This window comes from Ailuropoda melanoleuca, chromosome X (assembly GCF_002007445.2).
Source record: "Ailuropoda melanoleuca isolate Jingjing chromosome X, ASM200744v2, whole genome shotgun sequence".
Taxonomy (NCBI): Eukaryota; Metazoa; Chordata; class Mammalia; order Carnivora; family Ursidae; genus Ailuropoda; species Ailuropoda melanoleuca.
Window position 1 is genome coordinate 86,789,476 of NC_048238.1, and position 22,238 is coordinate 86,811,713.

Genomic DNA, 22,238 nt, shown 5'->3' on the forward strand with positions numbered 1-22,238 from the left:
TGTCATCTTAAACGTTTGGATTTGTGAGTGTTACCAAGGGGGTGCCTGGTGCTTCGATTATGGTTTTGTGGGCCAGTCTGTCCCAAACATGGGTATTGTATTCAAACTTCCCTGGCTTAACTTCAATTGTTTTCATGCCTTTAATTGCCCCAACAGTGGAAATTCTAGTTCTAGGTATAAGTGGATCATTATTGAGGACAGGGGCAGGAAGGGTGCCATCTCTTTCAAAGTTCAGCATTGCCAGAAAATGTGCCTGCCAATCTTAAGAATGGGGACACAGAACTGGGTGAACCGATTTGCAAATCAGAACCTTGAAACGATGCTATCTAAAAGACACACACACACACACACACACACTTGCAGAGGTAAATAAGAGGAAAGGACCAAAATAGAGTGGGACCTCAGTAACACCGTGTCTTAGATTAAGAGATGAAGATCCGGGGATACTGAATCACCAGGGGACTAGACAGTCAAAGAAGGTACTATCAAAAGCTTCCTAATGGCCATTCTGAAGTTCCTTCGCTGCTATGTCCTCAACAGCTCTGAGAGTCCTTTCCACTTCTCTTGACTTATTTCAGACTACTGCCTGTGTTTAACTTGACAACTTCCTACTCAATAAATCACTCCTCCTCCCCCTTCCCTGGCCAATATAAAATCAATTGTTGCTTGACAGACAGCTTTGTTGCAGTTTTCTCAAAGGCAAAAAGGAAAGAAACACACCTTATTTGTACATACATTAACTTAATTTCAGTCTCACCCAGCACAATCCTTCAAACTCTGACTCAAACCCCTTTGCTATTTGGTGTCCATGGCAATGACCACCAAGCCACTCAGAGAGAGTTGCAAGGAGTGAAAGGAAAGTGCATCTCCCAACAGAGCCTTTAGCTCCTCTGCATTTGCGACGTCAATAGCAGGTGGCAGCGGGTCCCTCCCCGAATCCTCGGGCATTTGCTTTCATTAGGGACAGGGAATATCGTTCTCCTCTCCTCCCCAGAAGACTCATGGACTGCTTCTCACACCCAACCTGTTGAAGATAAAGCACTAATTGTGGAATACTGAAACCATGTAGGACAGTGTTTGCCTGAGAAAACTTCCCAGTGGTCTCCTTCCTCAGTGACTCTGTCCCACTGCAGCCTCCACCACAATTTACTCTGCTTGCTAAACGATAGCCAGTGACCTCGAACCCTCAAAAGACAATACACATGAAATCCTACTCACTTTTCGTTTATGGTCCTTACCACTCAGTGACCTGAAACTCATTCTTTTAACTTTCTTAAGTCCTGTCAATGCATGCATGGCAATCTTGCCATCAAACTGTATTTTTTAAGGAAAGGGGGCTATATTAATAATGGTCCAGGTACTGGAGGATTTATGAGCCAAAATTGTATGGTTTCTCCAAACATAGTGAAAGCTGTTCAGTCTGCAAACCGATTTCATGAGTTCCATCTTATTTGCTTTGCTCAGAGTTTAGCTGAAAAGTTGTCAGATGGCGATGAATTTCCCCTTACTGTTGTCCAGAGGAAGAGAGGGATGGTTCCATTTGCAATCTCATTTCGGCAGAACCCAACATATCTAACAAAGGCTTTTTGCATTAAAAAAAAAAAAACTAGCTCAGACTCAGTTCTTTATGGAAACTGAAAAGGACCCATTACTCAGTGTCCTCTTCGTAGAATCTACATAAACAGGAATACTACTCAAAGTGGGAGAAACAAGTGAATGGCTTTATCTTCTTAACTGCATGGAAAAAGAAACAGAAGGCTCTTATGCACGATCCCTTCCAGCAGATCTGCTGAAATGTAAGGAGAGGTTTCAAGCTCTCCTTGAAAGCCAGAGAACATTCCTATTCACGCTGCCTATGTCTGTTGTCCTGGATAAGAACTAGTAAGAAGTTCAAAAATAAAAAATAAAAAACAAATAAGACATGGTTCCAGTCCTTAAGGAGCTCATGGTTTAGTAGGGAAGCAGTCAAGTAAACAGATGATCACGGTCTAGTGTGATAAGGGGAACACAGATCCTCATGGAATACTCAAGAAACATGCCTCCTTCAGCCTGACTTGGAGATCAGGGAGGCCTTCTCCTGATGATTTGTTGAACTGAGTCTTCAAGGACCCAATAGCTCATCTGGTTTGGTGGAAGGGGGTGGACGTTTCTATTTGCATAGGTATGATAAATGCCACTTACTGCTTGTCAGAGTGAATGCTAATAATCAGTGCCAATTAGGAAATTAAGACCAGCTCAGATGTCATAAAGCAGAATGGTAGGAACTTGATGCCAAGAAAAACATGGGTTATATTGATCAAAACATGATGCTACCTTTCGTCATGACCCTTTGATCCCCAAGAAATGGGATTTTTCCACCAGGAAATGCAGTAACATGGTCTCCGAAATGAGAGGCTTCTACTTGGGGATTAAACCACATTATCATTTTACAGTGAAGACACTGAGGTGAAAAAGCGAGGATTTAAACACAGATCTGATTTTAGAGTCCATACTCTGAGGCACACCACCCAAGATTATGTCAATACCAAATAGAAATCTACAGAGGGGTTCCCCTGCATAGGCCGCCAGCCTCCTCACCCCATCCCACTTCCCGTCCAACTGCCTGGAATTAGTGTATAGGTTAAGATAGTCTGTTCATAGGAAAACATACTACCCCAGAGAGATAACATTTGAAGTTAATGTCACTTCTCATCCTTCTTCCTTGTATTTCAAGTCTTCTTTCTCATCATCCACAATGTGATTGAATACATCCCCACAGGGCACTGTGCTGAATGATGAACCAAGTTGAAATGGAGGCCCCGCCCTCGCGGACCTAGAGTCTAATTGGAATGGCAGAACACATGCCTAAATCGGGTACATCATTAGTAAGTAGTCTGAGAGAAAGATGAGAGCTAGAAACCACCTAGGGATTCACAGGAGGAAGTAATTACTAGCCAACCTAGCCAAGTCTAGGCTTCATGAGGGCAGGGGGTTTTGTGTTTTGTTCACTGCTGTGCGCCCAGCGTCCAAAACGGTTTGGAACCTAGTAAGTGCTCAGTAAATACCTGCTGCATTAAATAAATAGCTTCTTGACTTTTTACTAAAAAAAAAAGTCCTGACATTTATCACTTGGAGAATAATCGCCAGTTGTGCACACACCGTATATTGTGCCTTTTATTCATGCTGCGTGCGCTACCCAAACTCCCCAGGGAGATTTGTAGAAAGGACAGCTCAGCCTATCACTTAAACCTTTGCAAAATCCTAGCAGAGCTGTGTCCTCTGCTGCTCCCTACCATGGATGAGTGTTTCTCAGTGATGAAGGGTAATGCGGAGCCGGGGCTTTTTGTTCATTTATTTGTTCATTATGACCTCAAGCTCTTTTCAGCAAAAGGAACGGCCCTTCAATAACAATGCAATTCTGGGAGACACAACTCCATTATTTGCTTGGCTCATCTAACAAGGCAGAACGCAGACTCTGATTTAAAAGCAAGCTCCTTAAATGAATTTTGGTTAGGCTTGAAGGATAAACAGTTGTGATTACTGTCAGTAGGCATAGGTTGTAAATCTGTCTTAGATGCTTATATTCCATTAAGAGGGACTCAAATGGGTATCACAATACAATTCCCTTTTAAAAGTGGAATCAAGGGGGAAAAAGCAGCTTCAAAAGCAGTCATTTGTGCAGCCCAACATGGTCAAATTCTTGGTCTTCCAAGGCTTTGTACTAGGTTAGGAGTTTTTCACTTATATTGTTTTTACCACTGTACAAATTCTTATTAATTTGGCTTCCAGGGCTGGGGATGATATGGGCAATTAGAATGTACCAGAACACTGTAGGGAAACCCAAGCATTCCTATAAAAAAACAAGGGGGGATAATGCCATCCTGCTCTCACCATGACCAACACTGACCTCATGGTACCACAGGGCTTTGCTAGCAGGTAATTTCAAGTCTAAGATTTATTTTAACATGAATGGAGAAGGATCCAATTTCATAATCTGACTTCTTCCGAAAACCCCCAAAGCCGAAATCATTTTCAGCTCCGTGGGTACACCTTCCAAGAAGTAAGAACATCATGTACCAACACACACGTATGGGGCTGAACATACCGCCCACTGTGACCCTTTCACCTTTCAAGAGGTGTCATTCAGAAGATACTTGGCTTATGACAGTCTCAGGGAAAAATAAAAAGAGGCCCATACATAGGGCCTTCTACTCTCGAATCAAAAATCTTTGATTGGGAAACTCTCCTGGCTCACACCAAGAATACACACTGCCCCGTAGACCTTTCCATATCTTTTCAAAGCTTTTTCGCAACGTATGTCCTTCAAATTTCAGAGGTAGGTAGGGTGAATAGCATTTTCTCTATTAAGTAGATGAAAAACAGACATGAGAAGATTAAATAGCTTGCCTGAGACCACATGGTGCAGAGTGCTGAATTTCTTTAGCCCTTAGTTCAGAAAGAGCTAGACCCATTTTACACACCGCCTCTGGAAGGATGCATTTGGGAAAGCAGCAATGAAACTCTTGTTACGCCAGGGTACCTACGCCTTGCCCCTGTCAGCTCCCCGGCTTTCGAAAGTTACGGCTAATAACCTTCACTTTGGGCCTGGGCATTTCTCTTTCCCCCTTCCCCACTTTGTTTCCTGAAAGAACAATTAAGATCCATCTGGGACTAATTATAGGGATTCTTGAATTTGAATTTGCAGCCATTACCCAATTGAGGTCACTTATTTTAAATTAACTTGCCTGGCCAGGACATAGGTTGGGTTATCTTCAGAGCCCAGCGCAGAGAGACAGCAGCTCACTCAGACTGTTAATTAACTAGCTCAATAACCCGCGCTGTGTCAGAATGCCTGTGGTTTGATGGCGTCACTCATCTGCATGCAGACAAGGATCAAACTACATGGTCAGAACTGCAGGGGCTGAGGCCTGCAAACCTTCGCACGGTCTCTTATCCAAGCCTGTGAGCCTCTTCCTTTTGGTTCCCCCTAATTATTTTTCCTGTACTTTTGTTCTGATTATCCAGCATTCATCACAAGTGCGGCTCACGATGAAACAATGACAACCCGTGTTGTATGCTGAGAGGGGATCGAAAATTGGAGTCAGGATCATCTGAACCAGGCCCATGGCTTTGAGAAATAATTAGGGGAAACCAAAGGGAAATTCCCAGGATGCCCTGCAACAAAGGAGAATTTCCCAAGATTCAGGCCATAAGTGCTCCCCACTTAGGTAATAACACATAGTAACAGTAGGTCCTCGGTCTTTGTTGCATTAAACTCATAGTGGGAGCTGGTCATCCCACAGTCATAATAATAGTTCTTATGCTCCATAAGCATGAGTAGAGCTGCTACCACCCAGTGACTGGGCTTTGGATTCGGACAGATCTGATTTTGACTCCAGGCTCCATCATTTTCTGCCTGTGAGGCCTCAGGCAAGTTACCCGACTTTTCCGGGCTTTGGTTTCCTGACATGGAAGAGGCAATTAATACTAGTAGACTAGTAGCTACCTTCAAGGGTTGTGGTGAGGATCCAATGAGGTAAAGCCTGTGAAAAATCAGTTCCCACCGTGCCTAGTACATGGTAAATGCTCAATAAATGTGAACTTATGTTTGTCTTCTGTCCCGTCCCACCACCGGGCCTTTGTCCAAGGCATCTTCCCACCCGGGGTCCTCTTCTCCCTTCGCTCTGCCAACAACATCCCCCTGCCCCCACTCATTCAAAATCCAGTCTACAAGGCATCTTCCTCTCCAGGAGACAGCCTTCCCTGCGTCTGAACTTGCTCAATGCCCATCCCCTCAATACACCTTTCTCGAGTTTTTATTACTTTAAATGACACCTTCTTCTACCACTTCCTGGGCAATCTGGACTCTTCTCCAAGGTGTACTTGAGCCTTCCTTGTTTGAAACATCTATGAAGTATCACCTCCGTGCCATACACCGGGGCTCTGTTGCTGTGGGTACATGAGATGACTAAAGACGTAGGGATAGGGGAGAGGGGATCCCTTAAGACTCACGTGCTTTGCTAGAAACTTTAACCGCATCTCTTCAGTTAGGCCTCACAATAACCTGAAGAAGTAGGTGCTGTCATGATTCCTATTTTAAATGTGGAAACTGAGATTCAGAGAGTTAAAATGACTTGCCCAAGACCACGTGGCTAATGAAGAGGAAGAACTGGTGCCCTAGGTCAGTCTGACTCCAGGGTCCGCTCCCACCGCCATGATGCTCTCCTGCCCACCTCGTTTGTTTGTTTTCATCTGTTGCAATGACGCACGGCCAAGCAACATGTAAACTGTAAGGTGCCGTGCGCGTGACTTACGGGTCACTGCATTTGTAGCACGTGCTGGGGATGCCCTACCCATGGCCGCCTGGCACTAGCCTTTGCTATCCACGCCAGCGGCCTCCTATCGTAAGCACATGCTATTCTCCATTGGAAGCCCTTCTCCCAGCCTGAGAGTGAGACAAGTCAGAAGTGTTAGGCAGGGGGCACCTGGGTGGCTCATTCGGTTAAGCATCTGACTTTGGCTCACGTTGTGATCTTGGGGTCCTGGGATCGAGCCCCATGTCGGGCCCCCTGCTCGGCAGGGAGTCTGCTTTTCTCTCTCCCTCTGCTCCTCCCTCTGTTCCTCCCTGGGCTCCTGCGCATGCTCTCTCTCTCACTCTCTCTCCCTCTCTCTCTCTCAAATAAATAAAATTTTTTTAAAAAGCAGCCCTGGGCAGGAATTAATACTCCTGATGGAAGCTCTCAGCCAACATGAATGGGGAGCGAAGGACAAAGGCTCCAGCCTCCCGGCCCTCACGCAGCACTCCTGGAGGTACTCAGAGCTAACCTGCTCCAGAATGCCCCCGGACTGGCTTCTTCCCCTTTGCTGTCTCATTTCCTCCCTCCCCTACCAGCGCTTCCCGGAATCCCAGTTACTAGCCCTCCATTCTTTGTCTCAAGAGTCCGCCTCTGGTGCAGTCCTGTCTAAAACAAGAATCTGTCGGAGAGCCCTCCTTTGGCTCCTGTCCCAGGAGTCTGAGTGAGTGTCCTCATGCTGCCCCCTGCCCTTACCATGGAAGCTTCTTAAGGGAGCCCCTCATAAGCTCAGTGTCTCCCTTCTTATCCCCTTTCATGAGAATCCCATCATTGAGGATCCTTTTAGCTTTTCAAAGTGCATTTGTTACCACATGGAAAGGTAGTTCTAGATTTAGGTGTGCATCAGAATCAGCCAAGTGCCAGATGCAGACTGCCCGGCCCTGACCCAGACTTTCCAAATCAGAACTCCCTGGAGAGGTGCTCCCTGGAGAGGTGCTCTCTGGAGAAGTGCTCAGATGCCTGCATTTAATACCTTCTCCGGGTGATCCCCACAACACACACTTTGAGAAATACTGTCCTAAGACATTTCTGTAGCCTGGGCCTCCAAGGAACATGAACTGTGTTCCTCATGTTCTTCCTGCCCCCAAGGCCTCTGTGGATTCAAATGGGAAAGCCTGGAATTGCTCGGCCTCCTTGCTCCGGAAAGGAAGCGTGGATAAAGCCAAGGACCCGTTGTTACTGTCAGTGTGGGGCGGCCCGAGACTCCCGGGCAACTGTCTGCAGTTGCAGAGGAGAGATCCATCTTGCAGACGCTGCCAAATTTCTGCTCTCACCTTTTTTTGCTGCCTGATCCCAACCCCCATTCTCTCCTGCGCTACAGACACTGTGACGACTACACATGCTCGGTTCAGTAATGGCCTGTGTATGCTGCTCTGTCTCTGCGCAGAACCCTGTCTCAGCTCCAGCTCCCCACACACATCTTCTCAACCATGGTTTCTGGGTGGTTTGGATTCCTGGTCCTGATCAATGTTGGGGGCAGGAGAGGAGAGGGTGGTGGAGGGTGACAGTGTGGGCTCCTTTGTTGTTGGTTTACCCCTCTCCGCTTCTTGTCCTTTTATCACCCTCGACTCAAATGCCTGAACCCTGCATGCAAACTTCAGCCTTTTCCTTGCACCTCCAACCCCGTGCTATCCTGACCAGTGGCCCCAATACCCCTCTGCACCACGTTCTGATGCCTCTCCATCTCCCTTACCCCAGGAAGGAAACCACTTTTGCACATTTTGAGAATAAGGGACATGAAATCAGGGAAGCCTTCATGGAAGAGGCTGCTAATGAGCAGGCCTTGAAGGCCAGATGTGATTTCTGCAGAAAAGGATGGAGGGAGGAAGCATTACATTAGGAATAAGGAAGGGAAAACATAACGAATATGGGATAAGCATCAGGTACTATGTTAAGAACGATGGGTATTATGGAGGGCACGTGATGTGATGAGCACTGGTTGTTATACGCAACTAATGAATTGTTGAACGCTACATCAAAAACTAGTGATGTTGTTGGCTAATTGAACATAATAAAAAAAAGAACTACAAGTACATTATTTCATTTACTCCTTACTGCAATTCTATGAAGTAGGTACCAATGACAGACCCATTTAATAGATGAGTATACTGAGACACAGTTTAAGTTAATGGCTCAAAGCTACACAGCTATGAAAGGGCAAAGTAGGGAGTCTAACCCAGGCGGCCTACCCTGCACTCTTTTTTTTTTTTAAGATTTTATTTATTTATTTGACAGAGAGAGAGAGACAGCAAGAGAGGGAACACAAGCAGGGGGAGTGGGAGAGGAAGAAGCGCTCCCAGCAGAGGAGCCTGATGTGGGGCTCGATCCCATAACGCCGGGATCACGCCCTGAGCCGAAGGCAGACACTTAACCGCTGTGCCACCCAGGCGCCCCTACCCTGCACTCTTGACCACCCGAATCAACTCCCTATCAGCTATTATGTTCTCTGTTTTACAGATGGAAAACTGAGTCTGAGAGGTTAATTAACTCGCCCAAGGTTACACAGCTTGTAACTGGCAAAGCTGGAACACACTGCCTGTAGCAGATCCCATTCTGTTTACCACATAACCACTTATATCCCTTCTAACTTAGCTTTTCCAACCAATCATTTCGTTCGCAATTTCTTACAGAGCCGGCCCTCGCTGCCATCACAACAAATGCCTATATTGGCCTAAATAAAAATCTTTCCTCTAGTGTGTAAGCGCTGTAAAACAGCGAGGCTCTCCTGAAATCAAGAGAAATAGCCCTCTGAAAGACATCTCTCTTTGTTTCCAAAACAGCATTCTCTTTAAGTTACCTGTTTGTCAGATTCCCACTTATAAAAACCGCAGGAAAAAAAATCCTTAGGTCTTTAGTTTGGAGACAAAGCACTTTCTATCTCAAGGGGGTTATGATTTAGTCATGCTCTCCTCAGTGTACCTTGTCCATTTTACTATCCTCATACTTTTCCCGCTGGGTTGTAATTGTCTGTTAACTTGGCAGTCTTTCCTCCTCTGGTATTGAGATCCTCCAGGCTCGGGACCAGATTTTGGTGACCTCTGTCTCCCCAGCGTCTGGCCCCAGGATTGGCACAGAGCAGGCACCCAACAAATGTCTATTAGAAGAAGAGAGGAACGAAATTTGGTTAAGTGAGGCAACTCTTCCATCTACAAGGGACTTCAATCCATATTCCAATCCATATTCTATATTCAATCCATATTCCTTCCATCCATATTCCAGTGGTATGCAGGTGTGGCATGGGGGTAAATGGCTCTCAAGGGGGAAAAGCCCTGATCTGTTGTGTTGGCTGATGTCTGTACTGTAAACATAGTTACCATGGCTGATTTCAAGCTACCAATGGCTTAATAACTGGCTCACAAAATTCCTGAATATTTAATGATTGGCTTTCAGGAGCCCCCTGTTTTGGGCTGAAAGTCTGTAATTCTGCCTGGAGTGCTTGAACTGTTATCATGTCAGTGGGATCACAAAGGTAGATAAGCTGTCAGAGTGGGGATGATAATGCCAAATTCAAATAGCAAGAGTGAAAGACCAAAGCAAACCAACCATTTGGGAATTAGGAGAATTCTATGTTTGGCCTGCCATGAACGAAGCCTCTATCATTTGTCATCCATTGCCAAATGGAGAGACACTTCAATGACATGGTCTTTGAAGAGGGAGAAATCTGCCAAGTAAGCAACTATCCTAAAAAACAAAGGCCCCCAAAATATACTGGATTTCTGAGAAATATTTCCTTTTATTTGAAAATATAGACTTGTTCACTCACTTCCTTCAGCGATCAGAAAATCTCACAGACTGGGGTGTCGAACGCTGGAAGCATTACACAAACGGCAGATTCATTCACAGAGACATCATCAGGGAATTCTAAGGAGAACATCTTATTCTCGATATCCCCACACCAAATGTTCCTTCCTCTCTCCTCCCCATATGGAGGCTCCATCATTCTGGACTAAACCTGGGTTTCTAATACTCTACCCAGCCAACCATGGCTCGATTTTGCACACCGTATGGAGCTAATGGGTAAATGGCAGGATTTGAATCCAGAACCATCTGGCTCTTTCTAGCACATCACCTTTAATAAATACCAATTTTTTTCCCAAGCTTTAAGGGTGATTCGGATCACATCTATAAAGAAAAGTATAAACACTGTAAGGTGTTATTTTAGGTTTGGTACTAGAGTTATTGATGCTGATACACACCTAAAGATGGGAAAGTGTGACTCGGGGGGGAATGAAGGGTGTCCTGCATTATTCCACCTATCCCCAAGTGGTTACAGCTGGAAATAACATATATTTGAGTGACTATTCAGCTGTATGCCAGATGTTGCCATTCCTTTTTTTTTAATCCAAGTAATGAGAAAAAAATACAAGGAATGAGTCCACTGACACTCTCAAGCCTTCTACTTACCACCTATATAGTTCTCAAAGTAGGTCTTAGAAATTCAGGATTATAGTGCTTTGGGCCCAAATGGTTTTGCAAAATCTACAAAGAAAAAAGATACTATTTGATATTTAGAATAAAGTTGTAAATTACTAAAACCAAAGTTGTGTGAACATAAAATAACCAATAGTAAACTTCATAAAAGAATATGTGAAGAATGCTGTTATTTAAAAATGTATCATTTAGGGGCACCTGGGTGGTTGAGCTGGCTAAGCGTCTGATTCCTGGTTTTGGCTCAGGTCGTGATCTCAGGGTCGTGAGCTCGAGCCCTGTGTTGGGTTCCACGCTCAGTGTAGACTCTGCTTAAGATTATCTCTCCCTCTCCCTCTGCCCCTCCCCCCTCAAATAATAAATTTTTTTAAAAAAATAAAAAATAAAACGTATTGTAAAATAAATTATCACTCTTTTGGGGGGATAGCCAATACAAGTGCAGAGAGACTACAAAAGTCATACGTATGGATGTGTTGAAGAGAAACTACAGTCCTTTTGGCCATATTATTCTAGGTTGAATACTAATTAAAATCACCCTATCTCACCTACCTGAAGAAACATCAAGAATATTTCCAAACAAATAGGGTACTGTGAAAGGTCGTCCAGATGAGGTATTCCAAGAAAAGTCACAGTGTTTGGAAACACATCATTTTACAGAAAGCTCTGGTGGAAAGGTCCCGGTGTTTTAAGTGTTCATTATTGGCCCCCTGACCAAGGACTCTACCCGGCAGAGCTGCCGGACGTCCTGAGGGAGGCAGTACGCGTACATTGCCTTAGGAAATGTTTTTGTAAGTTCCAGATTTGTCATTTGCACCCAGTCCCGGGCATTATTTGTTACCTCCAAAACGCTGCCCATCATTTTGCTCCCTTACAAAACTCATGAACCTTTGAAAATAGGTACAGATACTCAAGATTTGAATCACAAGGCACATTAACCTTATTTTATCAGGACAGGGAGACGCAATCTACATTCTCTTCCCTAAAGACGTGACAGCTTTAAGGCACTATTTCCCACCACCCCTCGTGGTATACCGCAGGATTGTCAGTGACATCGGGATGAATATGTTCTGTATCTGTACAGTTGTATATATTTTCCCGTATGTAGTTTCATGGATACTATTGCTTTAGACATGGCTAAATTTAAGAAAAGGAGTAGCTCTAAAGGTGAATATGAAGTAAGTCATAGTACCGCGGCATGTGGATAGGGCCCAGGTGAAGTCTGGGAAGGAATGAAATCCGAGAAACACTGTTTCCGGGTTAATACAGTGAGGTGTTTCCCCCCAAGGTCAACGTGCGCTGAAATGGTCCCTTATCCACAGGAGCGAGAATAATCTGTTGCTCCTTTAACTTACTCGTGGCCGTGTACTGCCTCTCATTTGTACGTTCTCTTCGCCTCTCCTGCTGTTCAGCGTTAAGTCTTCTGTATATTCCGTTCAGGCATAGTAAATGCGCTATTAAAGTCTGGGAAGTGAAACTTCCCAAAGACATGTTCTTTGGTGAAATCCTCGTCCTCTAATCCTCACATCCTCGCATTTTATTTGATGCCTTATTCAACTGCCTTCTCTCTGCGTAAGCTTCCCCTCTAGACAGCATAAGCGCTGATGAGATTTCTCGGTTATGCTCCCATTTTCCTTCTTTATGAAAAGCTTCAGCCCGTCTTTCTCCATCGGCATCACCCCCACCCCCACCCCCACTGCCATTGGGCTGACTTTGGAATGGGTGATTGGCTCTTCTCTGCCTCACTAATCCAGCACATTTATTCAAGTCAGATGACCGCAATATGAGGCACTCACTGTCTTTCAGTTAGAGGAGAGCATGTGTGTGCAGATTGAGATTATTACAAAATAATTCTAACGGAATTGACTTCTGATATATGTTTACTAAGACTAAAGCAATTTAGTAGCTCGGGGTTTTCATTCAAGAAAATGAATGTCTTTTATCATATCTGATGGAAGATTTCTTCTGGGAAGTGGGGCATATTCTGAGGCTGATTTTTGTAACATACCACTATTTAACTCCCAACACAGCTGAAATTAGATAGGTTGCCATAGGACAACATCTCTTTTTATAACTGAGGAAGCAGGAAAGGTAGGGGGTGCTGAAAAATGTTTTCCCTTTGAACACAAGGAATGTGGGTTTTTCCTTAAAGAGAAAGCACCTATACAACAGGTAAATTGGGCAAATTAAAACTGGAAACCGCCCTCATTTCTTTCCCCAGCCCCCCAGATTTCTCAGGGTACCTAAATCGAAGAGAAGCAAATTAAGGTGAGCAGGGAAGGCATGTTCTGTACTCAAAGCAAGATCAATCTTTATACATAGATCCTTTTTTGGCACCGATGTAGAAAATCCAAACATGGAGATACTTAGGTCTGCAAATAACCTCATCTGCATACCAGATGGATCTAAGGGGGAAAAAAATCATAGACACTTTTCCACATACACATATTTTTTTTAATGTGAGCATAGAAAAACAGATGCTTTTGCTACCAAAGGGTCTGTGGGCCTCTCTCAAGTAGTCCTATAGAGCAATTTAATTTCAAATTTCTAAAATTACGAAAATGTCTAGATTGAGCATTAGTTTGGAAAAGAAATGGCCTCTTACATAGAACACCAACTGAGTAGTTTCTGAATTATTTTTAACTATTCAGTGAAACCCAGCCTCCAATGTCACAGGTAAGTGGATGGGGGAGTCATAAGGGAACGTTTCCCCCAAGTGGGTAGACCGTGATTCATTGGCGGCTTTAGCAAATAATTTAACGCTCTGCTGTACGCTCGGCTCAGTGAGTTAGTATGGAAGAGCTGTCTTTATCTGCAAACAAAAGTGCTGCTTCAGTTTCAATGAATCGGGATCATGGCATTTTGTTTTTTCGGATCCTATTTGTGAGGCTAAAAATAAATTTCCTTAAAACAAAGAATTTTATCTACATTTGACACATCTCTCCTTATTATATTTATCATATCCGCCATCATAGCTTGCCATCCGTCACCTCCAACAAACCTTACAAAGGCACAGTGAATACGGTACATGGATTTGGGGACTTGGTATTTCCTCCTTAAATTTCACAGTAGATTGTTAAGACAGCTTTTCTACTTGAAGTTCTGAAACTAATTCAGAAAGAGCTATTATAATTACTGTAAAAGCAAAGTTGAATATTCTCTTGGTTACCAGAGTCATTAAATAGCTCAGGGTACAATTTATGCCTTGTTCATCTACAGCAGATGGCAAGAATCAAGATTGAGGACTAACTGCACAAGAATCACTCCCATTAACTAGTTCTTTTGTGCATTCTATCACACATGGCCCTCCCACCCCACCCTCCCTCCCACAAGCCCTGCACCAAAAATGCAAAACAGGGAAAGACCCAGAGTAAAACAGGACACTTTTTGCAGCGAGGCCTCACTCAGCTCACATTGGCAGGATCACTGCGGTCTCACAGAACTAAGATTTCAAGGTATCGGAGGGCGCTCTCTTAAGTACTGGGACTGGGAGCATTTCTGTTGGAAACCTACCACAAAGCGTATCATGGGGTTTATCAGCAGAAATTTCCAACGCAATCAACCAGACCCCGATGACTCGGGCATTGACGATGAACACGCATGATGGTACCGTACGGGAGTATGATGTTGGCTGCTAGCTCCTTTAAGTCAGCCTGTCACTCCCTCTGCTGCTAATGTGTCTCTCTCTAATATTACGCCCTCCCTCTATACACACCCCTTCTAATTTGCAGCTTTTCCTTGACTGTAAACTGAAAGACCAGGATGGGTAAGAACTGTATGTTAAGTAAGAGTTAAGAAGGCGCCGGAAGTAAGGGTGAGGAAATAATTAGGGCCTTCGAGGCAGCAGCTCTGTGACACCTAAAGGTCCCTATCTTTAGATGACTCTCCCATCCCTTCCAGTTTAAGCTAAGCTTTGTGAGGTGATAATATGAGACAGCTACCTTCAAATAAGTGTTTCTTCTGGGGCGCCTGGGTGGCACAGAGGTTGGGCGTCTGCCTTTGGCTCAGGGCGTGATCCTGGCATTATGGGATCGAGCCCCACATCAGGCTCCTCCGCTGGGAGCCTGCTTCTTCCTCTCCCACTCCCCCTGCTTGTGTTCCCTCTCTCGTTGGCTGTCTCTCTGTCACGTAAATAAATAAAATCTTTAAAAAAAAAATAAGTGTTTCTTCTGAACACACTGTCTGGGCAGGGACTAAAGCAGATATTCCAATAGCTTCAAGTGTTTCCGAACCTAAAACACAATGTCCTAGGGAGTGACCCCCTCTCGTGGTTATTGAACCTCGTGTGATTACGTGAGGCGCATTCCCCACCCCGAGTGTAGACGTCTTCACTTTGATCTTGACAGCACCTCGGAGACAGGAAGGGCCGGTTCATGTCCCAGATTACAGATAAGGAAATGGAGGTGGGAGTAGATTGAGTGCTTTGCCTACAAGCAAGCAGTGAGGACATGACAAGGTTGGGCTCCTGGGTTCTCATTCGGGGCTTTTCTCACAACACTGATGTTTCTCTGGTGTCCTTTCACCTCCCCTCTGCTCAAAAGGACGCTAACCCTTCCTCTGGGGAGAAAGACCCCATTTCCTTTGGGCTCGCTGCTTTATTTCTCTAAGTTCTGCCAGATGTCCTCAGGAATCTCGCTCATTTTTTCTGGCAGAACTCAAAACCCTCTGCTTTTATTATGTTGAGGGTTGCCTGTGAATTAAAAATTCAACAAATGTATGGTCCCAACTTGCCATCCAAAGTTAACAAATGTAACAAAAGGAGGTTTCTCACGAGCGGACACTGAAGAATACATCCCAGCAGTTACCTAACAGCTCATTTTGTGTCATGGCAGCGTGAGAAATCACTTCTTTAAGACATTCATTAACCTTTCATTTCCTCCATAAATAATCAGTCAGAAATGCGGCTCATATTTTAAATTAATCGCAAATAGCGCGCACGCGCTCTCTCTCCCTCTCTCTCTCTCAGCCCTTGAAATGACTGGAAAGCTTCTAGTGCCAGCATGATAAGCATATTTAAATATGTGGTTCCATGCCTCTGAACCAGCTTAAACCTTATCTTCTCCGGGAAACCTTCCCTACCCATCCCCGCAGATGTTAGATACCTCTTCTTCCTCTTCTCCAACAACCTAGAACAATTCTTGGCATTTGATATTTAGTGCGTATTAAGAGACTGCATAATGTGCTGCCAAGAGTATGGGTTCTAGAGGCAGGCAGACCCAGGTTCTAATTCCAGCTTTACCACTTCTGAGCTGTGTGACCTCGGGCATATTATTTAAACTCTCTAGAGCTGAGATTCCTCCTCTGTAAAATGAAACTAATGATATTTAATCTGTTAAATTGTTCTAGGGATTCAGTACATAGAAAGCACCTAACACAGAGCCTGGCATATACTAGGCACTCAGTTAAGGGCTATTGTTTTTACTGTTGTTAAACCCTTTTATATATAGTTCTGGTTTGATATGTATGCAATTTTACTGTCTTGTCAAGTTGTTTTTATCTTTTTATAAGATTTTATTTATTTATTTGGAGAGAGAGAAAGAGAGAGCAGGGGAGGAGCAGAAGGAGAGAGAGAATCTCCAGCAGACTCCCCACTGAGCGCAGAGCCCAGCACAAGGCTCAATCCCCAGGACCCCGAGACCGTGATCTGAGCTGAAATCAAGAGTCAGAGGCTCAACCAACCGAGCCACCCAGGCGCCCCCTCAAGTTGTTTTTAAACCCTTTGATAGCTGTATCCATGATGGAACTTGTCAGAAAGCTTCAGCTTAATGGCACCTTACTTGCATGGGTTCTCTCCAAGGCCTTACTATTCATGATTTTATTTCACTTTTCTTAAAGTGGTATTAGCGTCAGACCCGGAACAAAACCGGGTTCCACTTCCAGTTGTATCTTTACCCTCTGTGTGATCCCTCTCCTGGTTCCCACTCCCTGCGTTCAGTACGGTACTTCGTACATAATCAGTACTTAATAAAGTGACAGTTTATAAAATCCTCAATTAACCGGAATTTGCCCTACTTAGCTATCTGGAAATAAGCTTATGTCAGGTATTTAGTCAAAAGCTTCCGACTGACAACCAGTATATTTGGCTGGAAATTATTCAATCCACTTACGTATTTTGAAATAACAAAAAAATGCATTTTGTATACTGTAAGGCTTAGAATTAATACAGTGTTATTCATGAAAATTACGGGAAGAATGGTGACCCCAAGGCAGGGTTTCTCCACCTCGGGTGCTCCTGACATTTTTCACCAGACAATTCTTCGTTGTGTGGGGCTGTCCTGTGCACTGAAGGGTGTGTGGCTGCATCCCTGGCCTCTACCCACTGGACACTAGTCACCATTCCAGATGTGACAAGCAAAAATGCCTCCAGGCAGCTCCAGATGTCCCCTAGGGGACAATCCCCTCCCCCACTGCCCTGCGCCCTCACATCCGGCACCCAAAGCTGTACAGATGGTCACAAATCTTTCCTATTAAGGCAGGAAAAGGTAGGTAAGCATTTTAGAAAAGTTTCCATACACAAAAGCAACCTCGATTAACCTGAAAATCCCATTAACCCCATTCCCAGAGTGTTCTATTCCCTAAGCATTCCAGATAACAACAAAAAAAATGTACTGTACGTTCTATTTCCTAATTTGTATTCCGTGTTCAGCCCATTTTCCATCTCAGCAGCTGAGTACAGAATCCAGTTCATGGGCGGGGGATCATCAGCTTCAGCATTTCTGCCATCTATTTTAAGTGACAATGATGTTACTGGCCTGGAAGTTTAGAGAGCTTTTTCTCTCTTGTTTTTGACACTTTTAACTTTGATGTTAGCAATGCTTCCTGTATTCCCTGCCTGAAATTGAAATGTGCAAAAAGAACTCTGGTCCTGTTAACTGATTTTACTCTATACCAAAGACCTAACACTTTGTTGATTATTTTAAAGTAATTCGCTGTAGCCCATCGATTGATTGTTGCACTTCCCGTTGATTAGGCAATTGGAAATGCCCTTCTTAAATAAGCAATTTTTCTTCTTTCTTCTTCTGCAGGTTGTGATCCTGGGGAAACATTCAAGAGGTTATCACTACATGCTTGCTAACCTGGTAAGAACAAGCAGAGTTTTTGTTTCCCAGGGCAATATATTCTATTTAGTTTGCGTCGTCCGTAATCATCCAAAAAAGAAATACACAAAGAACGTAATGTGCTCTTTAGACGCTTGGAGAAATGAGTCAGTAAATGCCAAAACCTGAATGCAATAGTCTTGTTTTCAATTATGCTGTCTCTGTTTTAGCTGTGAAGCTTCTATTTTCCCCTCATTTAAAACATAGTAATCTGAGATGATTGTTCACCGATTCTTCTTAGATCCGATTTGGATTTGAAATGTAAACCATTTTATCCAGGTTTGAAATTGAACACAAGGGACAGGGGCCATAGGAAACTGACTCTTTCCCCAGTTAACCCAAGTAGACGTGCACATCAGTACCGGGTTTGTCTTTCCAGAAGCATACCACTACCAAATCTTTTCAAATCAGATGCCAGAAGTAGGTTGGAACACGGAACATCAAGAGACCCTGTCAAAGCGTACAGCCACCTGTATACTTATAATAAAACACAACTTGAAGCTTTTCCTTCTCATTTCCCATGCCTTTAAAATCTGACATTCTAGAAGCTACTATTTCACTTAGGTTAGTTTGGAGTTCTTTCTCCAAAAAGACAATTGGTTTAGGAATTAACAAAATGGCTTCTAAATCAGGAATACCTGTTTGGCAGAGGTTCTGAATAATACTTTCTCCCCAAAATGAAAGAGAAATGTTAAATTATCACCGTGATACTAAGAATCTATTACATTATTACATAACGAGTTCTAACCCCAGTCTTGTTTCATTAGCATAACAGAATGATAATCATTATGAGCTCTTACACCAAAAGAATAGCAAGAAAGGTGAAAGATTATGATAATTATATTCTTAGATTTCTTATATCAAAGAAAAAAATCTTATTTTGTTTTAATGATGAAAATTTTTTAAACGAGAGAGGAAACGTTACTTAAACCTCTATCTTAGGAAGTATGTCTTTGAACACTTTATGAGATGACAATTAGAGCCCCTGCTTTGAAATGTAGTGTGCATCTTCTCCAATCAACTGCTCCAAGTGGAGCACTTCAGACCATTTGGGGGATAAATGTATTGACTCTTTTAGGAGGAGAAATCTTGATTCTTCATTTACATCTAAGTACATTCAATTTGGTTTTTTTAGGCAACCAATACGTAAAGGATGTTTGCTGACTCATTGGAAGTTAGACCAGGGCTTGGCAGGAAACATGGATGTCACAGTGAGGCACCTGAGGGCAGCTACTGATGGGTTTTTACCATTTCTTTCTCATCAATAAGTATTTTGCTCCCTTTCCTTCCTCCCTCCCTCCCTTCCTTCCTTCCTTCCCTCCTTCTCCCTTTTCCTTCTCTTCTGCCTGATACATCCCAGGGCTCACCCGTCACTGAAAGTACATGAGATGACTTTACATGGTGCACACATGAACTTTTTTATTATGATGGTAATGTATTATTTATTGTGTGTTAGAAAAATATAAAATGAGTACATCAAAAATCCAAATTTCATAGATATTATTACTTCATACAGGGCTCACGTAGAGATTTAACAACAAATGCATCTATTTTGTGACATATCAACTGTGTTGTTTAAACATATGGCAAGATCTGGTTTTTGTGTATGTGGCTGTGGTGGCACGTGGACAACTTAAGTTTGGGAAAGAGCGTTGAATGAAGGGTCAGAAAGTTTGGGTTGTCATATGGACTTTGCTACTTACTAACTATGGGATCTTGCATAAGTCACTTCAGTTTCCTTACTGTAAAACTCAGATGGGAGTGGGGGAGTTCATTGATGTAATGGTTGGGCCCTTTGGAAGCAGATGCTAAGATATAATTAGAAGTGCAAGACATTACTGGGAATGATACCTGAGAAAAATAAAAGGGAGAGGGTCACAAAAGGGGGTTGGGAGAACTTCAGACCACAATTCAGGTCTGATATCAGTCAAGGAGAAGGAAAGGAAGTTTGATTAGAAGAGCTTCAGATGGCAGCATAGTTCTAAGAAAGTCTTGACCAGCACAACTGAGAGTTCCAGTGCAAAGACCCCCCCACCCCGCCCCAAAGCAGCGAGCTACTGCACCACCACCTTGTTCAGCCATTGGCTGGCAGCTCCTCAGGAAGAACATACCTCCTGCCTGGAAGCTGAGGCAGGTCCCGAAACCGGAGGCTATCAGCTCACTCAACACCTCGAGGCAGGTTCCATCTTAAAGGGAGATCTGAGCCATGCGCATCAATGACTGGATGATAGAGACTTTTGCCATTCTAGAATTCTAATTGGGCCTCCTTATTCCTACCACCAATCCTTCAAATGAGCTTTGGTTTCAACTTGAGACCCAGACCTGATGGAAGTGAAAGCCTGTGGAGCGATAGAACTGCAAGAGAGAATCATTAGGACAAGGTTGGGGAAAAGAATGGTTAACTGAATGCCTAACCAGGCCTCAGAGTCATGAGACAGTGGGAGGAAGCCTACAACAAGAACAAGTGAAGTCTGGTCCTTCAGAAAGAATGTAATACATAGCGTCATGTCCGTCTGCCTAATGAAAACGTGAACTCATTCACCACGCTTTGAGCTGCCACTCCTTTTCCTCTAGTGACCTTCTTTTCATTTGAACTCAGCCAGGTGTTTCCATAAGTCCCTGTACTCTGTATCAAATTGCATGCAGGCAATAGAGATAGGAATTGTTGCTAATCTCTGATAAAAAGGAGACAGATTATCCCACCATGGTTTCCAGGTTTTTTAAAGCAGATAAAAATATCCCAAACACCTCCACAAAGACACACACACACACACGCACGCACGCACACACACCTATTTAGAAGTTTCTTAGATGGTCAAAAAAGGGTAAGTGGAGCTAAGATGCTTCCTTTCAAATGAGCCAGCTGAATGAAAGCTGAGGACAGATACACAAGGGAACAAAGTCTAATCTGAGTCTTGGTATAACAATAGCACAGAACTCCTGCCTTCTTCTACAAATGCAAAGTCATAGACAGTCATGGCGTTTACCTAAGCTTTCTGGAATCACCTGCACCAGAGTGCCATGTGCGTCCCTTGCCATGGAGCTCCATCTATCTGGCAAAGACTTCTTTGTTCTACCTTGTTGAAGTCCCTGTAAGAAACAAAAGATTCCATCAGAAGCACAGGCCAGAGATGAGATCTGGGGAACACACAGGCTAGAGGTGGACATCCCAATGATGAGACAGTGAGCAAGTCTCTTACAAATTCTGTGTCAGTTGGTGATGTCACTTTTTTTCAGAGTGGTTCCATAATTGTTGTGTTCTCTTCCAGGACTATAAGGTGGTAATGTTTTGCCACTCTGGTACCAGAGGTAACCAGCGTGTATACACTCTGTCAGTCAGGCAACCTCTCTCTCTTTCAAGGCAAGGTCCTGAATCAGAATCCTTTACACTGCATCCCCAGGCATGTTGTGTATTGTGATGCAATGTTTTGTATATGTCAGTAATGAAAGCTCATTCATTTTGTGCAGCACCCTAGACTAACAACCCTAGGCATGATGAAAACAAGCACTAGACCCGGAGCTAGAAAACAGGTTTCCTAATCCATAAAATGGAGAGTTAGACTAGTTACTATTTCCCCAAGTGTGCTACGTGGACACAAGATGATTTTAGGGAGTACATGGCAAAATTTCTTAAACATTTTACTTTTGAATTTATATTAAATGTGTGTTGCAAAAAGATAACTGTCCTCTCAATTCTGTGATTTTACAGATACCATTCTTTAGAATGAGGGTAAAGTAGATATTTAGGTTAAAAAATTTAGACCATGTAAAGAAAAATATTAGGTAAATTATGGCTCAGATGATCCACCTATCTGGCAGAAACTGTAAAGGTGGCATATTAATGACTAAAATTTGGGAAACACTCCAAGCTCTCTTCCAGGTCTACATTTCTTCCCTGATGGAGGGCCAGTGTGGACCAGAGAAGACAAGGAGTGAGAGAATAGGCATAGCAGCTAGGCAGAAACTGAGGATATAAATGGGGGAACAAAACCAGAGCCCCATTATCCTTAAGGATATAAAGTCATAAGGCAGACTTCAAATCATTTCTGGTAAGCAGAAGCCAAGAGGGGTATGAGTACCCTTACCTAAGTTCTAAACATAGTAAGGATCTGAAGGATGAATCAAACCTTGTGGTCAACACAAAATGAATTAGATCCGGGTCGAGATGGTCCAGCAACAGGTTCAGCACCCAGCCCCAAAAATAAGACACCCCCCAAAAAAAACCCAAGCATTTGAGGTACCCAGGGGAGAACATGAGCCATACTGAACTCACTCAGTCCTGTACCAGTTAACCACTATCTTAGAAGACCCAACAGTTTCCCTGCCTGGGTCAAGACCAATCCCAGATTGGGGGACTGTTGTTGACCCTGCAAGTGGAAGTGAG

General features: G+C 43.6%; 1 protein-coding gene across 7 annotated transcripts in view; it reads left to right on the forward strand.

The window, feature by feature from the left end:
* The window catches only part of GRIA3 (glutamate ionotropic receptor AMPA type subunit 3), a 267,816-nt gene that overhangs the window by 147,944 nt on the left and 97,634 nt on the right, over positions 1-22,238 (forward strand). For all 7 annotated transcript variants that reach the window (XR_004622357.1, XM_034649234.1, XM_011234226.3 and 4 more), the window contains one exon: positions 17,783-17,836. Coding sequence is in view for 6 of the 7 variants with exons in the window: in XM_034649234.1 (XP_034505125.1) it covers positions 17,783-17,836 (54 nt within the window). In the remaining variant the exon portion in view is untranslated. The remainder of the gene's footprint in view (positions 1-17,782; positions 17,837-22,238) is intronic.